The sequence below is a fragment of the Phalacrocorax carbo genome, chromosome 5 (assembly GCF_963921805.1).
Source record: "Phalacrocorax carbo chromosome 5, bPhaCar2.1, whole genome shotgun sequence".
NCBI lineage: Eukaryota > Metazoa > Chordata > Aves > Suliformes > Phalacrocoracidae > Phalacrocorax > Phalacrocorax carbo.
Window position 1 is genome coordinate 14,650,186 of NC_087517.1, and position 16,771 is coordinate 14,666,956.

The 16,771-nt window shown below is 38.2% G+C and overlaps 1 protein-coding gene across 8 annotated transcripts in view; it reads right to left on the bottom strand.

Moving 5' to 3' along the window:
* PTPN4 (protein tyrosine phosphatase non-receptor type 4) overlaps window positions 1-16,771 on the bottom strand; it is a 175,964-nt gene that overhangs the window by 17,327 nt on the left and 141,866 nt on the right. For 7 of the 8 annotated variants that reach the window (XM_064451253.1, XM_064451254.1, XM_064451252.1 and 4 more), the window contains 9 exons: window positions 15,011-15,131; window positions 14,514-14,601; window positions 13,802-13,890; window positions 12,236-12,305; window positions 11,349-11,518; window positions 10,204-10,310; window positions 9,510-9,537; window positions 7,053-7,095; window positions 5,845-5,960 (listed from right to left, as the gene is read on the bottom strand). In XM_064451253.1, the coding sequence (XP_064307323.1) occupies window positions 5,845-5,960; window positions 7,053-7,095; window positions 9,510-9,537; window positions 10,204-10,310; window positions 11,349-11,518; window positions 12,236-12,305; window positions 13,802-13,890; window positions 14,514-14,601; window positions 15,011-15,131 (832 nt within the window). Of the gene's footprint in view, window positions 1-925; window positions 1,675-5,844; window positions 5,961-7,052; window positions 7,096-9,509; window positions 9,538-10,203; window positions 10,311-11,348; window positions 11,519-12,235; window positions 12,306-13,801; window positions 13,891-14,513; window positions 14,602-15,010; window positions 15,132-16,771 lie in introns of those variants that run through there. The other variant, XM_064451255.1, reaches the window with a different exon arrangement.

Consider the following 16,771-nt stretch of genomic DNA (forward strand, 5'->3'; position numbering starts at 1 on the left):
ACTATGTTAGCACATCTGAACTTAAAACTCTGAAATAAAACAGTAACTTGTTATTGCAACAATGTTCTTACATTTTAAACACAAAACTATCCCAAAGTCCTCCACTCAAATTAGCGGCAGCTTCTCCCTCACCTAAGCAGAAATTATACAGGATTTTAAAGTTAAAACACCTGTTTTCATTTGCATATTCTTACGCATCTTTATAAAGAAACAAACAAATAGTTTTGCTTCGCTCCAGAAGTTTACGTCATTCACCTTGCAAAATCTAAAACTAAAAATAGCACAACACATTGCTTTAATCACCTCTTTAGGTCCCACAGATCTTTAATCTATAACTTGCAAATTATTCTTCTTTTTAAGCAGAGTTGTAAAATAGAGACTCCTATTAGCAATCTCTTCCACCTGTCAGACGCAAGGGTGAGGAGGCCAAAATATCTCAGGCAATATTAAGTTATGTCCTGGCTGAGACTTTTCAGTTCTTTGGGGCTGGACAACTGAAAACAATGTTTTTGTATCTCTGGGCTCTGTGGCAATTTGAAACTTATTTGAACAATTTGAAAATAATTCAAATACCTTCTTTATCCTAAAGCCAAATATAAGTGAATTTTAAAATCGCTCTATCACAACTTTTCCTCTTTTTTTTTTTTAAATAGGAAAATAATATTGCAATTTAAAAGCAGCTAACTTCAGAAAACATGTGAAAACACAGTGTGTTCAAGGGTAAAGGTGGTACTTCATGTTGTTAAAGGCCCCCAAGAACATCAACGAGCCATGAAGCTGGAATCTTAACCTCTGACTTAACAATTAACCTCATGAATCTCATGGTAGGACTGGTGTTTGTCATGAAATACTTCTGTTTCATTTCAACTGGAGCACAGCAGCAAAAAAGAAAGAAAATTTTCTAGAAAGCAAAAAAGAGTTAGTCTTTGCTTTTTCAGGAGTTCTGATAATTTTATTCTTAAAAATTTTAAATAATTCTACTCCATTTCCAAACAATATTTTTCAGAAGAGGACTTGTTAATAAGAAAAGGCTAGTTTTCAGATCAACTATCTTAGATATTTTTAAATAATCATGGTTCAAAAGTAAGGGAAGTTACATTCTCTTTCTCTCTAAGATTTTTGAAGCCACATTATAACCCACTAGTTGCATGTGTAGTTTTATTATGAGTGTGACTTTGAGACCTGCATAGGTCTCAAACCCAGCAAAAAAAAATTTCTTTCAATCAATTAAGAAACACCTTAACACAATTAAAAAGAGCTATATATACTCTTTTTAATGTAAGAGCAACAAGTGGCTTCTGGTCTGTATGTTATTTTTTCTTTAAAGACTACATACCACCAGCACAATAGGCAGACCCTTCGTAATAAAAGCCTTTTTCCCCCCTCTAGAGTCAGCTCTGGGTCCGTTGTCCCTATCTCAGGGACAGCTCAAAATGTAGTTTTCCAGCCTCTGCTAGAAAGCAGTCTCAAGCTCCAGAAAGGCCCACGTCTCAGAGACTGGTCATGGTGGTTTGGACAGCGTAGGTACCAGCACCGCTATGCATTCCCGCATTCTTCACATTGCGCTCATGGACAAAAGCGGGGTACTGTCCGTCTGCAGCGCGGGTCCTCGGCGGGGCCCACGCGTCCCACAGGCTTCCACCACGTTGGCAGCGGTCGGCAGCGTCAAAGGGCCTGGATTATTGGGGAGTGGGAGGGGGCACAATTAGTAAACAGGTATGGATAAGAAAGAGGGTGGAAAAGTAAAGCAAAGGTAAAGACAAGAAGATTGATGCGAAAAGGCAAGGAAAAGGGCATTGCCGGAAGGTAAATACTGAAGGAAAAGGGCATGCAAGTATACATGTACATGACGACACTGTCAAATAAACCCCATTCCTGCTCAGTATCATGCACAATTTTACAGAAGTCTGAAATGACAAGTTAAGCTATCTCATGTATCCATTGTCTACACTTACGAAATGAAAAGCACTTCATATTTCAAAGCACTTCACAAAACGGAGCAAGAACCATGCGCGCTGTAGAGATGGGAGACAATAACGTGATGGAGGCACGGACCTCCCAAGTATACAGCGCATTTTATTTGCAGGAAGCTGAAAGGGTTTAAGTGGCAGCTCTAAACGTGCACCTGAAACAAGCATCTATAAGCAACACCAGTTTTCAAAGTCCCTGGAAAATGTAGATTTAATGCAAGTTTAAAAAAAAAAGAAAATAGAAACTCGGAGAAACAAGCATTACTGTGCAGGAGCAAACAGAGCACACAAATCGTTCACAATTTAGTTGACCAAGGGACTAAATACTACTGAAGAAGCTGACTGTAGTTAATACTTGATTAACAAAGAACTTAGCTGGAAAAAAAACATTTTAAAAAAGGTCACAATGCAGACTAAGACTCTGCTTTCTAATTTTGCATAGAAAGGCATAGCGGCTCGTAAATTTTAAATTTTGAATTGTTAAAAATCAAAACCACAGAAATGCCGTGGACAGTTATGGCTAGTCTATAGCACAGCTGGAATAAAGGTCCCCACAAGCTCCAAAAGAAGAGCAGGGGAGAATACTCTCCTTTAAACAGTGTTTTGAAAAATATTCTTATGCAGTACCCCTTCCTTAGCTAGAAAACTGTAAGGCTTTGGGCACAAGCATCTCCAAAGCAGCAGGGGTAAGCAATTTACTGGAAGAGCTGAATTTTAAGAGACTTTAAAAATGGACAAAGATTTATTAACTGTTGCCTGTCTTGCACTAGGATCCTTCACTGGTATGTTTTGGGAGAGGCTGATGCAAGGTACAGTCAAGTATCGAAGAAGTGCTTGGGAAAAAAGCACTCTCAAACTACTCAAGCAAGGACATTCCTAAAACAAATGTATTCCTTCAGTTTAATGTAATGTTCTCTATTTAATGACCCAAATCTAAACAAAGTAGAAACAGTGTTGCTGTTAATCTAGGGGGGTCCTGGACAGCCCCCAGCTCAAATTCCACCTTCTCATGTTCCAGAAAGCCCAGTTTAATACTCCCAGACCCACCAGAACAGCCAAGCAGCCAGCGCATGATTTGGAAGATCGCACATGTTAAGGCAGGGAAGCAGAAAAGCATGCAGGATTCAGAGCAGCGGTAAATGATTAACGCTCAGGGATAGTCCTCCTTTAGAAAAGGGAGAGGATTTATATAAAGGTCACCCATGGGTAAATTCAGAGTTTTGGTCTTTGTGAAACATGCTGAGAGGTGACCCATGAATACTGAAGGCTCCAATCCTCAACAATTCCTTACTTCATTTTCCCATTTCTCTAAATGAAGTGGTTCAGTGAAAACTACATCCATTATCAAGCAAAACCCCTCCGGACACCTACTTACTCCACAATAAGAAAAAAATTATTAATCCTTTGTCTCCTGTCCTATCTTAGCACAGACACAGCTTCTTGAGAAAAGATTAAAGTTAGAAGGACGCTGATTGTGTTTAGGCTTCCCAGCCTTGCAGCTAATATTCCAGACCGTTTTCAGACCATCCAGACCAGCAGTTTTCCTGTGCTGACAATTTTACAGGAATGCAGCAAAGGAAAAAAAAAACAAACACAAAACAATCTACTAAAATCCTTCCTATCTGGCAAAGTACTTTCTATGATCTGGCACAATTGCTGTTGGCAGCTGCAGCATTAGCATCTTAAATTAAAGGAAACATTGATATTAGGAAGGGTTATAAGCTGCAAGGTAGCCAGTACAGGCATCTGCCAAGCAGACTACAGAAACTCAAGAGGTCGGGACCTTACTTCTAAACCCCTTCAATCTAACCATCTACAAAATCCCCAGTCTGGAAGATTTTGGTGTTCTCGACAATCCTTGGCAAACTCTCTCTAAAAGACGACTATTTTTCTGACAGGAAGCAAAGACAATTCATGCAGAAACAGGGCAATTAAAGACAGCAGCAGTTGAGAAGAGATTTTGTTAGCAGCATTGAGACACCAAGACTTGAAGGCGCAATAGCCAAGTCACAGCCCCCACAATAAATACATATGTTCTGGCAATTATATTAACCTAACCCCACTTTCCACCTAGGAAACCAGAATGTAGCTCAATTGCTGACTCAGCTCCAAACTGTTGTCTTCCTCCTACAGCTGGATTTGCCCTTAATTTATAGGCATTACAGTTTCCAGTGAACACAATAAACCCCCTTTGCCAGAAGACAACTGTCTTCAATAACGATATGTTTCTATGAAATGTAACACATATGCAGTACAAGCATTACTTTCTCAATTAAAACTCATCAATTGCCAAGAAGCATGTGTTCTTTACAGCATACTGTTTTGGGTTACATGCAGGTGTATTTTATATTCACTCCCACTCTTCTATAGGAAGGCTACATACTGAGGCAGCTGGCACGTAAGCTCAGATCCCTTGACAATGTTAAGACAGACAGGCTCAAGTTCTTAATCCTAAAACAGGCGTACCAAGACCAAAACTGAAACAGATTGGCTACAGAGTCCTCTCTGCTTCTGAACAAAAGCAGCAGGATTTCAATAAGCAACAGAAGCCTTGCAAATACTAGCAAGAAGCTAGCATAAATCAGGTACCCAAGAAGAGCTGTTTGGAGCAAGAGTCAAACATTTCCACCAAAGGAAATAACAGTTTCTTGCACGCGTCTTGCAATTAGACCAAACGAACAAAAATAAAACCATATTGAGAATGCTGAAGAATAAAGAAACCACCACCTTTCACCCACCACCACGGAAGGAATCGAGCGATCAACAGGATCTCACCATAGACAACCACAGATTTCAGATACTAGACAAATCAAGGGCAAAAGAAAGAAAAACAGCATTGATCATATGTTTTGATTGAGACTTCAATAAAATGCAAGAGAAAAAGCAGAGTTATCATCCCCCTTATAATCTAAAATCCATAGTATTAGTAGTCTTTAATCAGTAAGATTTACAAAATTAAAGTACATTTGTCATTGCACTGTTAGAAACAGGTATCATCTACTTTTAAGAAATACTGAAGCAAAGTAAGTTCATACGCCAGGTAACAGGAGAAGGATCTTTTCTCTTGAGGGCTGAAACTGCTTAGGATAAGAGCTTTCGTGTTGCTCCACCGCATCACTGCTGCTCCCGGAGAGCCTCACAGAAACCAGAATTACCCTTCTAGAATAATCCATACTGCCTCTGAATGCACAAGAAGTTGAAAAAGTTAAGACGACGTGAGCACAAGTACTGGGCTGATATATGTCAGTTTTGGTTTTGAAATAGTTTTGCAATACAGAATTACTTCAAGAAAAGATAAACTATATGGTACATTTATCTTTGAACATGTCATCCTCATTTTGAGATGTATCCAATCCGTAAAACAAATACTCTGATTACATGAAATCAAAGCTCTTATCTTCAGCTTGTGTCATTTTCCTCAAGCTTCCATTCTCTCCAAGATAATGAAAAAAATCAGCTTGCTCATTTCAAAAGGTTCAAAAGAGATTCACAGGATACTGGTTTACACGGTTCTGCATTTTGTAAAGGATCAAGGTAAGTCCTGGGGCCCCATGATAGCAAGCAAAGGGTTTCAAGGAGTGTTATGGCACATCAGAAGGACCCAGCTCTCTCCAAGACCTGAAAATGCTGCTCCTGATTTAATCATTTTTTCAGCCCCAGAAGAAACTTTCTTTCAGTTGGCAGTGCCTAAGCCTGTTGTCTTCACTCCCCACACTACGTTCACAGCAACAAATCAGCTGAATCATCACTGACTTGACTGTCAACTTATATTAAAGATACAAGGAAGGTAGCTTATTTAAGTGCAGATAAAGAAACAGTCACTTGAATCATGCATAAGCAAGCAAAATTCATTTCCCAGCAAAGCAGAGCATACCACTTCTTGTCTTGCTGGCTGGCTCCTGGGCTCCTTGGGAGGTTTTCTATTTCCACTAAGACTGGGGCAGAGGGAACCGCTGTTAGGACAGGTAGGTTTGGCTTTGTGTTCCAGCTCTTTAGAGACAGAATATAAACAAGTTACTATACACAGATTAATGACGCGATGACACATTATACATAACAAAACATATCGCCACTTCTCCTTAAGCACAAAGCTAAAACAAGGCTGTTGTCTTCCACAGCACTGGATGCCTATGCCCAGTCTTTTCCAGTACTGGGATCATAAAGAATCCAAGGCTGCTCAAAAATTTCAGTAAAAGGCTATGGCCTGCTCTGTCCTTTATAAATTCACGCAGTAATGCTTTCCTTCTGTAGGTAACATTGCAATAATAATTGGCATCTTTGGCTTGCAGGCCTTTGGACTGCCATTTGACACACAACTGCTCCTGAAAAAAACAACTTCGGCATAGGAGGCAAAAGGCTGGGCAGAGCAGCAATCTATCACGGGAGACTGAGTAATTTAATGTTGAGACAAACCAGATTCCTGTTTCCACCAACATGTGACCCTTTCTGTTGCACTTTCCATCTGAAATACTCTGGAAAGCAAGACAGGGTCTTTCCAAACTCCAACTCTGGTGTTTGTGATACTCAGAAGGAGAGTTACCTTACACTAATGTCCCTTTTCAGTGAAACAAGGTATTCTCTGTACAAGTACTGAGGGGACAGGTGCCTCTGATTGCCTTCTCAATCTCAGGAAAAAAAAAGTTTTTGCTAACAATGTGCTCTTCAATTTGCAGGTGTGTTTCCCTCTTTCAGAAAAAAAAAATCCTGTAATCAGGAATCAACATCAGTGCTGATGAATTAGGCCCCCCCCCTTTTTTTTTTTAATGCTACTTAGCATATAGAATTAATGTGCTTTGGATAATAACAACTCTCATGCAAAAGTACTTTGTGTACCTATGAAAACCTGTACCTATAAATAGCATTGTTTCTACAGTACTGGGGCATGGGGTATCTTCCTTACTGCAGCTAAATTAGCCAATTATCTTGCTTGTAAATTAGTAGTAATTTCTTGGCATGCAATTTAGTAGTTAACTACGTGCAACTTTCAATTGGTCAATCACTGGATTTTAAGAGCGAATAATGAAATCCTCAAATCTGTTGAAATACATGAAAACTGCCTCCAAAAAAATTGAGAGTCCTTACTTGTGATCCATTAGTTTGGTTGTTAACAGCATTGTTTGCAGTACTGAAAGAAAAAAAGAATTTAAATCAGAATCAGAACAACAAACTATTTTTGCAGGCTGGCAGAACTGCAAGGGTTTTCAGAGATAAATACAAAGTCTAACAAAGATCCTTCCAAAGTATTAACTGTTCTCGAAACAAAACTTAAGAAATCATGGTTTAGGTCAGCTGCCTCATTCCAGGTAACTAAGGGTATCACATTATTTTATTTTTTTTTTAATTGTTCAAGCTCTAGTTTATCCGTAATTCACCTGGCTTTTCCTCTTTCTTTCCTAAACCAGTTTGGTTTAGAAAGCCTTCCTGATTCAGCAGTAAGGTGGGGCACTTTTAAAGCGGAAATGATATAGCTTTAGTTAAACACCCAGCAAAATGTGACGTTGTCGAAACCTCACCTCCATGCTGTAGATACTATGCTTGTTCTGTAACTAGTGCTCTTCTCATTTCAGAAGTTTATCAGAAGTTTATCACAAAGTTTATCAGAAAAATTCATGAGTTTCTTCTCCATATGACCTCTAATGGACTGAATTATTGCTTCAGAGTCTTAAAAGCAGCCAAACGTATGTGCACAGCAGCTCAGCACAGCATTCATAATAATTTTATGTTAATAAATATTTAATATATTTTATAAATTAAATAAGACCCATATCCCTCTTCCTGATGATTTCTGAATCTGCAAGAGACATTTCACATTTTTGAAAGACTCAAAAGCACCCTGGACAATAATTATGCGTTATAAATCTCATGCAAAGCAAACTTTTTTCCCAGACTTCTAATCTTTTAAAAAAATGGTTCCAGTTTCTTATGACCCATTAATCTTTTGATTTGTGGTCTGGACAACAGCTATCCCAACCTGGCAAGCTGACAGTTCAAATAGATTTCTGTATCTACTTCAGTGATTCTTTAGAATTGTTTTACTTAAATACCACGGCAAGACCAAACAAGCTGCTCTTTGCCTGTTTCCCAGCTTCGCACCTTCTCTATCGAGAGAACGCGGAGGATAGCAGAGTGGTGCACATATAACAGAAATATTAAGGAATGCCTTCTGGGTAGCACATTCTCCTGTGCTGAGTTAACACGAAAGAATGGAACAACATACATCTTTCATGATGCATTTCAATTAGCAACGCTCGAGTGTAGAGTTTCAGAAATGGCATAGATTGCTCTGGAGACTAACATAATAGTGCCACACCTAGGTGTGGATCAGAAGACCGCCATCTTATCAGAAAGAGAAACTGCATCTGAAGTTTCTCTTCCCACTCTAAGAATGACCTAAGCCACATTAAACTTGGGAAAGGGCATGACAACACAGCATGATGAGAGCACTAATTAATCAGACAGTCACATTTTGCATGCAGAGGATCTTTAAGCACTTTAATGACACCCAGTTTTGAGGAGTACTTTCTCATTTTATAAAAAGGAAAGACAATACAGAAGGTCACAAAGACAGAGAGACCTCCACTACAGTAACTGCAGCCTTGTCCCCACTCTTCCTAGACTTCTCCTCTCATGCAAAAATCAACCCTGCTGCTACAGACAGAAAACGTATGACTGTATTAAGCCCACTGTTTTGAAATGTTATTTTGACATTCCTTACCCAGCTCCTGACTGTCATAATGTTTAACATCTACAAGCATCTACTTTTTAAAAATAATGTGGTTGCAACTGATCTTTGCAATAGTCACAAGTGATTAGGGCAAAGTACAGAAACGAAAACCAAGTGACTCAGTTCCTTCGCTACCAGGTAACTCTTTTTAGCCTGGTTTCCTCTCTTCCCTTAAGAAAGGGTATGAAAACTGTATGACTCAGATTCATATGAGTATTTTAAATTGCAACAGCAAGTATGAACCTACACATGCAGAAACAATCTAGGTATAGAAATAAAGAACCAGAAGGCCTCCCTCCCAGTGTTGATCATGAACAATTCAGTACAAATATATAAAAATAAATACTTAAGTATATAAAAATAAATTCAAGTGTGGTACGGAATACAAAAACCATTAACATATTTCAAATATGTATTTTACTGTATTTTCCCTGTCTCTGACCTTCACTTGATTATGTATTTCAGTCAGATCGCCAGAGTAGGCAGGTTTCATGAAGAAGCCATCCTCACAATACTTCTACCTGATCTCTTTACATGGCAGCATACAGAACTACAGCTGAATCATAACTAGTCAAACAAACCTCTTTGCCTGCTAGTAAGCAGGTCTGGCAAAATCTTCTATGTGACAGCAACACAGGGGCTTTGAACGCTAGGTTTTATGTAAAGCAAACAAACACAAAACCCACACCAAAACCACAGTTAAGAGGTTAATGCTCTCTACATTTTACTAATCTTATAACCTCCTCCTGCAGACACATGCTCATGTACAGGTGGCAAACATCAAAGAGCAATTTAAATACTGGAATTCATCTTACCTTGTTTCTTCCAGTTTAGCAGCATGCGCTGCAAAAGTACAAAATGTTAATTAAATTTAACTTGTAATTAGGTTATCGGTTAAATATTAAGTTCACTATTAATAAAAATAGTCTAGCACTGCCTAAAAGTAGGCAACTAAAACAGCAAAAGATGCATGTATCCCATATGAAAAATAGAATTCTAAACTGGAAAAATAAAAGATCTGAAAAGCAAACCAAAGAGTCTTATCTAAGCAAGTGTCTGAAAGCATGCATAGAGGTCACACTTGAGCTATGCAAGAGTGGGAATAACAGACAAGGTATCACATGGCTGTCAGGTTGTGACAGAGTGCAGCTCCTAAGAACAATGAAAAAAATCTCAACGACAAAAATTTCAAACTTGATCATAAATTTCAAATATTATCAATAATATATTGCTGTTTCCTGGACCCAAGTTTTCCATCTTGATACAGAGACCTATTGTGCAATAGTCACGGGTGTTTTACCTGCTAGGCAAGCCAGAATGACATGCTTTGGACACAAGCTTTTTCTGATAAACACATGTGGTCTTCCAAATAAGTCAAAGAAAACATAACTTCGAAAATAGAAGAGAAGGGCAAACAGCTACAGAAGAATTCCTACACAGAACCTTTAAAAGATATAATTACATGATTCTCACAGTACATTATACTTATCAAAATGAAAAGTCTTTTACCTTTCATTTGCAGTGTTCGTCTTGAATATCTCTTGCTGGGCCTTCTTTCAAAGGATGCTGACCTTCTGGCTTTGTTGGTCTTGGTGGTTTGATATTCTGTCTTCCCACTAACAATGCCATATAAAAGTACAAAACAATAAAATAAATCACTTATTCTTAATGGCAGAATACCGACGCTGCTCATCAAAACATCACATTTCTATTTTAAATTCATAGCTTAATCATCTGATCTCAGTTCTATTAAAAAAAAATCCCAAACTTAACTCCTCAGAAGGTCTTTCACAAAAAAGAGTAGTTTTACAAACATCCTAATCTTCACCCCATTTTCCCAAGATAAAAGGCTGAAGCAATGACTCCTTAAACATTAAGTTGCTGAAAAAGCACATTTGCCCTCTGCATATTTCTGTGGTCACAGTGCATGCAGTCTGGGAGAGGTTGCAAATTCTAGGAGAGAGTAAAGCTAAAGGTATGTTGCCAAAGGTCATAGAGAAAGATGGTAACAGGACTAAAAACCAGCATCTAGATGCCCTTGCTCCCAGGCAAGTCTTTTTTCCCCAAGTTTGGCTAGAGACTGCCCCCAAGGCAGTAGCAGCCTCGTGGTCTGCTGATTCCATGTTCTCAACAACTCTGCTGGGCAAGTGACAGCATCCTGCAGACTAGTCTGTGACCACCAGCCATTCAGAAGGCTGTTACATGCACCAGTAGTGCCTAACAGGGAATGGGCGTTATCTTAGGCTTCTGAAGCATTACCAACACTCAAACAGTCAGGAACTCAGGAGTCAAGAGAGTTGCAATGTCCCAAACCATGCAAGTCAATCATCCACCGTCTACGGTTCATTTAAAAAAAGTGTGGGCTTTCATGAAGTTATCCATAAAACACAATGTACTACATATGCTATGTAAGGAACACAAACCTTGAGAAACCTTTGGTTTCCTACTGTACAAATCAGAATCACCTAAAGATAAAGCAGGGGGAAAACCCATATGATTTAATAAAACCAATAATGCAATTCACTCAGCTCGCAAGTTTCTCTGCTCTGTATGTCATGGGTGAATGAATACCAGGTCCTCTCCTGTTTCCACGCATAATCCAAGAAAAGAAAGAAATGACAGAAGATATGTGCTAAATGGCAGATGATACTGACCTGTATCGGAACCGGGATCCTAACCGAATGAAGCCTGATCGACTTGAGCTTTTTTGGACAGGACCTCGGAGCCGGAAGAAGGCGTGATGTTCCACTGCGCATTTCCACAGGTGTTTGCAGGCTTTGGGATGATCCAGTCTAAAGACAAAAGTGTGCTCCTGCTCCTTTCCCTTAAAGCACACAAAGCACACTGATGATTTACAAGGGACTTGACTAAGTCAAAACCACAATTCAATGCAAGCCAAATAAAATTTGGGATTTTTTTTATGAATACTGAAATGTATGTTTAAAAAAAAATTTTAGGCAGAAAACAAAATCAACCTTTTCAGAAACTTTAATGAAAAACTGCTTCATTGTCTGAAGTTGGAAACCGCTAGAACCCATATATTTAGGAAGTCGAACCTCTGAATAACTAGAAATTAGAGATATCATTATAATAGGAAGGTACTTCCCAATGAGGCTAACATGGTTTCACTTCCAAATCTGATGTCCTCAAATTAACAATGCTTACATTTTTATTATCCCAGCTCTGAGCAATTCCTTCCCATGGGAACAATTCTGGCACCTGCTTAAGGAATTCTTTCCACTAAATGTGGTATGTGGCCTTTTTTTAAACTTTCTGGCACAACGCACACTGTTTCCAAATTATCTACTCTATACTAGTTTCACAAAGTGTTCCCCTTTTAAAAACAGGGTGAGAAGAAAAGTAACTGAGCCTATTTATTTTATACGTAAGTCCCTTCATTCCCCTCCTTCCCCCAAGCCACCATCAAAAATCTTGCAAGGCATCCACATTAATTCTCCAAACTTAAAGAAAGAGACCAGGAGTATGTAAATTAGTACTGTATAATCAAGATTGACATGTAACTAAACAGGTAGTTATCTACCTGTTCATCATCTTCAACAACAACTAGAGTGAGTTTGTTCTTCTTGAAGTCAAGCCTCGTTATCTTTGGCCTGCAAGACGAATAGAAAAAGCAGGTTATGCCTAACTCTTGGTAACTCACTAAGAGGTATGGTCAACGTGCTGGTTCTAGCTTCTCTGCCAAATTTTTTTTCTGGTTTTGTGCGTGTTTTAAGTTCACGCAGTAGGGCTGATTATACTGTGGATACCGATGTATCACTTCAAAATTTAACACATGATTAGAAACACTAAGGATAAGAAGTCAGCAACTTCTACAGAGAGAATTCGATCAGAACTTAAAAATAATAATTGAACTGAAATCAAACTCCACCCAAATAGTCCTGCTTGCCTAGTCTTCCACAAGCCCACAAAACTGAACTTAAAAAGACACAAAGGTAGGTCAAAATAATTCTGCTTTATTAAAGAAAGGTAAATCACTGTACAAAATATCACAGATCAACTCCTATGATGACTCTGTTTCAGAAAAACCCAGCCAAAGAGAACAACATGAATATGACATGACATGAAAATGTAACCACTTCCCCCCTCCCTGCCCACCAGAAGAATACCCAGAACTTGATGGCAGGGAGACAAGACACACACACACATAACATTTCTGCTACTAAATGACTGTTTTTGAGAAGTTTATAAAATTGGAATGGGCTAGCCCAAACTATTCGAATGAGAAATTTCACCTTGTTGTCTGCCTACTTTCTTCTTTTTATAAAGTTTTGAAAGACTGAATGGGAATTACAGAATAAAGCACTTAAAAGTCCATAAATGCCTCTGTACCCAGACCCAAATATGGTAGCTAAAAGGCTCTCCACTTAATGTTTTATGCAATACAAAGCCCTCCAAATTTCATCAGAATGCTTCTAAGAAACCATGGGGTGTTATTCAGGTATTTGACAGATAAAGCAGCACATGTTCACAGGAACTAAAGGAAGCTCTATATTCCCTGACTACATATAGATCTGGAGTTGGGGGGAGAAGGGAGTGTTTGGGTTTTTTTTTGTTTGTTTTTACTTAGTCCTTACTAATTAAAACTTACTGTTTTAATTAGTTTTTTACCAGGCACAAGGAGACATTTTCTTGGTGAAAGATCTGCCCAGATGACGTTATATGTATAAACTGCACTAGTACTATTGCTTCTGCCTCTTTTTCAGCAGGAAGGTGTAACACTTGGCTAAACACATGAAGAAGCTTCATTTCACTAACTGGGTGCATACTCTATTTCCAAAGCAATTTAACACAAAACACAATAACACACACACTAAAAAAAAAAAAAACAAACCCCAAATTATTCCATCTTTTACTTGCCTCTAGCATGTTATATACAGGCATATATAGGCTATTATCAATCAAGATAAGAACAGATCAATCAAAAAAGAATATTTTTGGACACCAGGAAAACACTCACCAGCTACAGAATGTTTCTGCAGATACCTAGTGTTCACGGTGCTCTCCTATTGTAAACAGAATTTTTTTTGCTAGCACAAAAGAAATAGAGGAAAAAACTAAAATATATTGTAATGTACAGAGAGCTTACCAGAAAAACAAACCAATCTTTGTGTCTCCTTCAAAGACAAGAACTCCTGTAGGTGTTAGTCCCAGGCTGTAATCATTGCCATCTCTTGCCTAATTGCCACAAAATAAAGATTATGTCATTTCAGATTGTTTGACCCTTTACCCAAATTACTCCAGTGATTAATGTAGCTTATTTGCACAGTGTTACAATCAAACCATATCTGCTCATTTTATACAACAGAACTCTTGTGTTTCAATTATTTTGCACAATGGATTTTTCTAGTTTACAACCCCTCAATAAGGTTGACCAAAGTGAAAAATTAAAGTTTCTTGATTTGTCTGTGTAATAAGGACCTCCTTGTGCAGGTCTCTGCACTTCCTTCTTCACAGGAGATCTATTTTTACTTGTAGTTCTTCAGCTGGTAGCTGACTGGACCCCAGCCAATTTTAACTTAATTACTATGGTTTTAACATAGCTCTTAGTCTAAATACAAACTGTAGTACATATTGCCACACCAATCGCATACTTAACACAGAGCAGATATGCTTGGACTAAAGTTATACCTTCTAGAAATGTATACTATAAAGTGGAATGTTGATGCCAAGCCAGATGACTTGTTACACAGTTTATACAAGTACAGTATTTCTCCCCCCCAAAGCAAAACCAGTGTTGAAACGCAGGACAAAGCTAACCTAATAATTTCCAAAGGTCACCATGCTGTGGTTAAACATACCTTGACTATGTGCATGTCTACACCATACATTTCCAGCCACTTAGCTTTGTTTAAGTAGTTAGTTTCAGCCTGTGCTGGTGTTTGCCCCCTGAAATAAATTTTTTGCTGTTAGGTAGATGTCTGAAAAAGCCAGGAAAGGTAAAACTGGTATATGAGGAAAGAGGAAAAGAAATTCCTGAAAGTTTGTGAAAAACCTAAACACTGACAACACTTGTTTGTTTTCATGAACACCAGGGTCACTTTTTAAAGTGTTAACCTGAAACTGCTGCTGCAAAAATTATTGTGTTTCAAGATTCTGTGCCTCATCATTTTACTCAGACCTTCAAAATGTTTCATTTTTCACATTATATCCTCATACAAAATATGACAGAACCATATTAGAATTATGTTTCTGAACAAGACCACAGAATAAGCATCAGCAGCATCTTTTTAATACATTCTTTTCACAGAAAAATCAGTGCAAACCGCTGGTTAGCATGCACTGAAAGATCTAGTACCTGCATTCCTTCCACTTCTCAAAAATGGCTAGCTCCATCTCTTCAGTCTGAGTGGGAACAAACCTAAACTCAGACACCAGTTCAGGGACATGTTCAGCAGGATCGTAGTCTCCAAGTTCAGCTACAAAAGAACAGCACTGTAAATGTTCCCAATAAACGCAGTGGATATTAAGAGGAACCTTTGCATACTTTTCTAGTTAATATAAAATACTAAATTTTTTTTTGAGGTTCCTCCTTCTCCTCCAGGCCTCCCAATATTTGAAGTGTCACTTTTTTTGACAGGGAAATTAAGGGTACTGAACAAATGGTTGCACTGTCTGCACAAAAGCTTTGCGTTAATTTTTACAAAGTGTTATTTATACATTCCTTAACAACTTCCTATAAATGTAAGTTACCAACATCCTTAAAACTCACCTTTTTTCTTTCTTGCAGAAAGCTTTCAACATTTTTATCACCGAAGTCTCTACTGAGACCACAGCTGACTAAAGTAACAATGGAATTTTACCTTAAATTATTAAAACAAAATCTCCTGAGATTTCTAAAAAGCAAAACCAGTTCTAACACTTTCCATAAAACTGTTTGTCCATTCTAAAAATCAATTTCTGGTTTTATGACTATCAGTCCCTGTCCTGCTAAAATGACTCTGTGTCAGGGCACAATCATGCAGCTGTTATTTGTCACTCTCCTTTTCATCTAAGAACATAATAAATACCCTACTGGGTCAGTCGAACAGCTCATCTAGTCCACTGCTGCATGCTCAACAGGGACAATAAGAGATGCTATTCAGAGACCATACTGGAACATAGTAGTCAATGGGGTGTGTCACATCAAAAGCACAACCTCCTTTTTCCACAGATGCTAACAAGTCTAGCTTTTAAAGGCTGATGTATGCCCAGAATGCTGAAACTCACAGTTAGAAACCTTTATAAAAAATGTCCTGGTTTTCAGAGTCACTAAGCATTTGCTCCTCCCACTGATTTCAAGCAGCTTCTTTATGTTCAGCTCATATCCAAAAAATTAGGAATAATTCTATAACTTAGAATTTGGGTGTCTGATACAGGCCAATAATTGTTCTGTTTGAAAAAAGAAACTAGAGATGTTTGTGTACAAAATAGAAAAAATAGTGACATGTTTGGGAAGACCTGGAAAAGTCAAATAAATACACACAGTATTCCATAGGTACCAAAATTACGTAGGATCTAAAAACCTGTTTCTTGGATTTCTAAACACTGCAAGCATAATAATAGTCTTTCCACACACCCCTTTTTTTTTTTAATGCTGACTGAGGAAGTCTGTAGTTCTATAATAATTTACTCCCACCAAAACGCCTGCCTCTGTTGAAAGGAATGCTGTCAAAGCTAGCTTAGGTTCCAGCTGATTTAAATAAAAGTACACAGCTGTCAGACAGTAAGATTAAAGCCCTGCTATGGCCCTCATTGCAGAAAGAGGAAAGAAAAGACCAGCACAAAAAGCAATGGATATATGGCCTAATTAAATCACTTTGTTTTTCCAAAAACTTATCCACCGAACCCATATCTTAAGGCTCTAACAATGCTAATATTTTTAAATATGGAATTCTAACTGTTTTCCTTCCACACAAAAGAGCAGGTTAAAAAGGCAGGTATCTTTACAGTTTAATCCCAACTCTCTATACCCACACATGATCAGGACCATTAGTAGTTCCTGCCCGAAGAAAAAAAAAAAAGCGTTTTGGAAAACCTCTGAGAGAAAGAATTTCAGTGACTTAGTCCTTACCTAAGT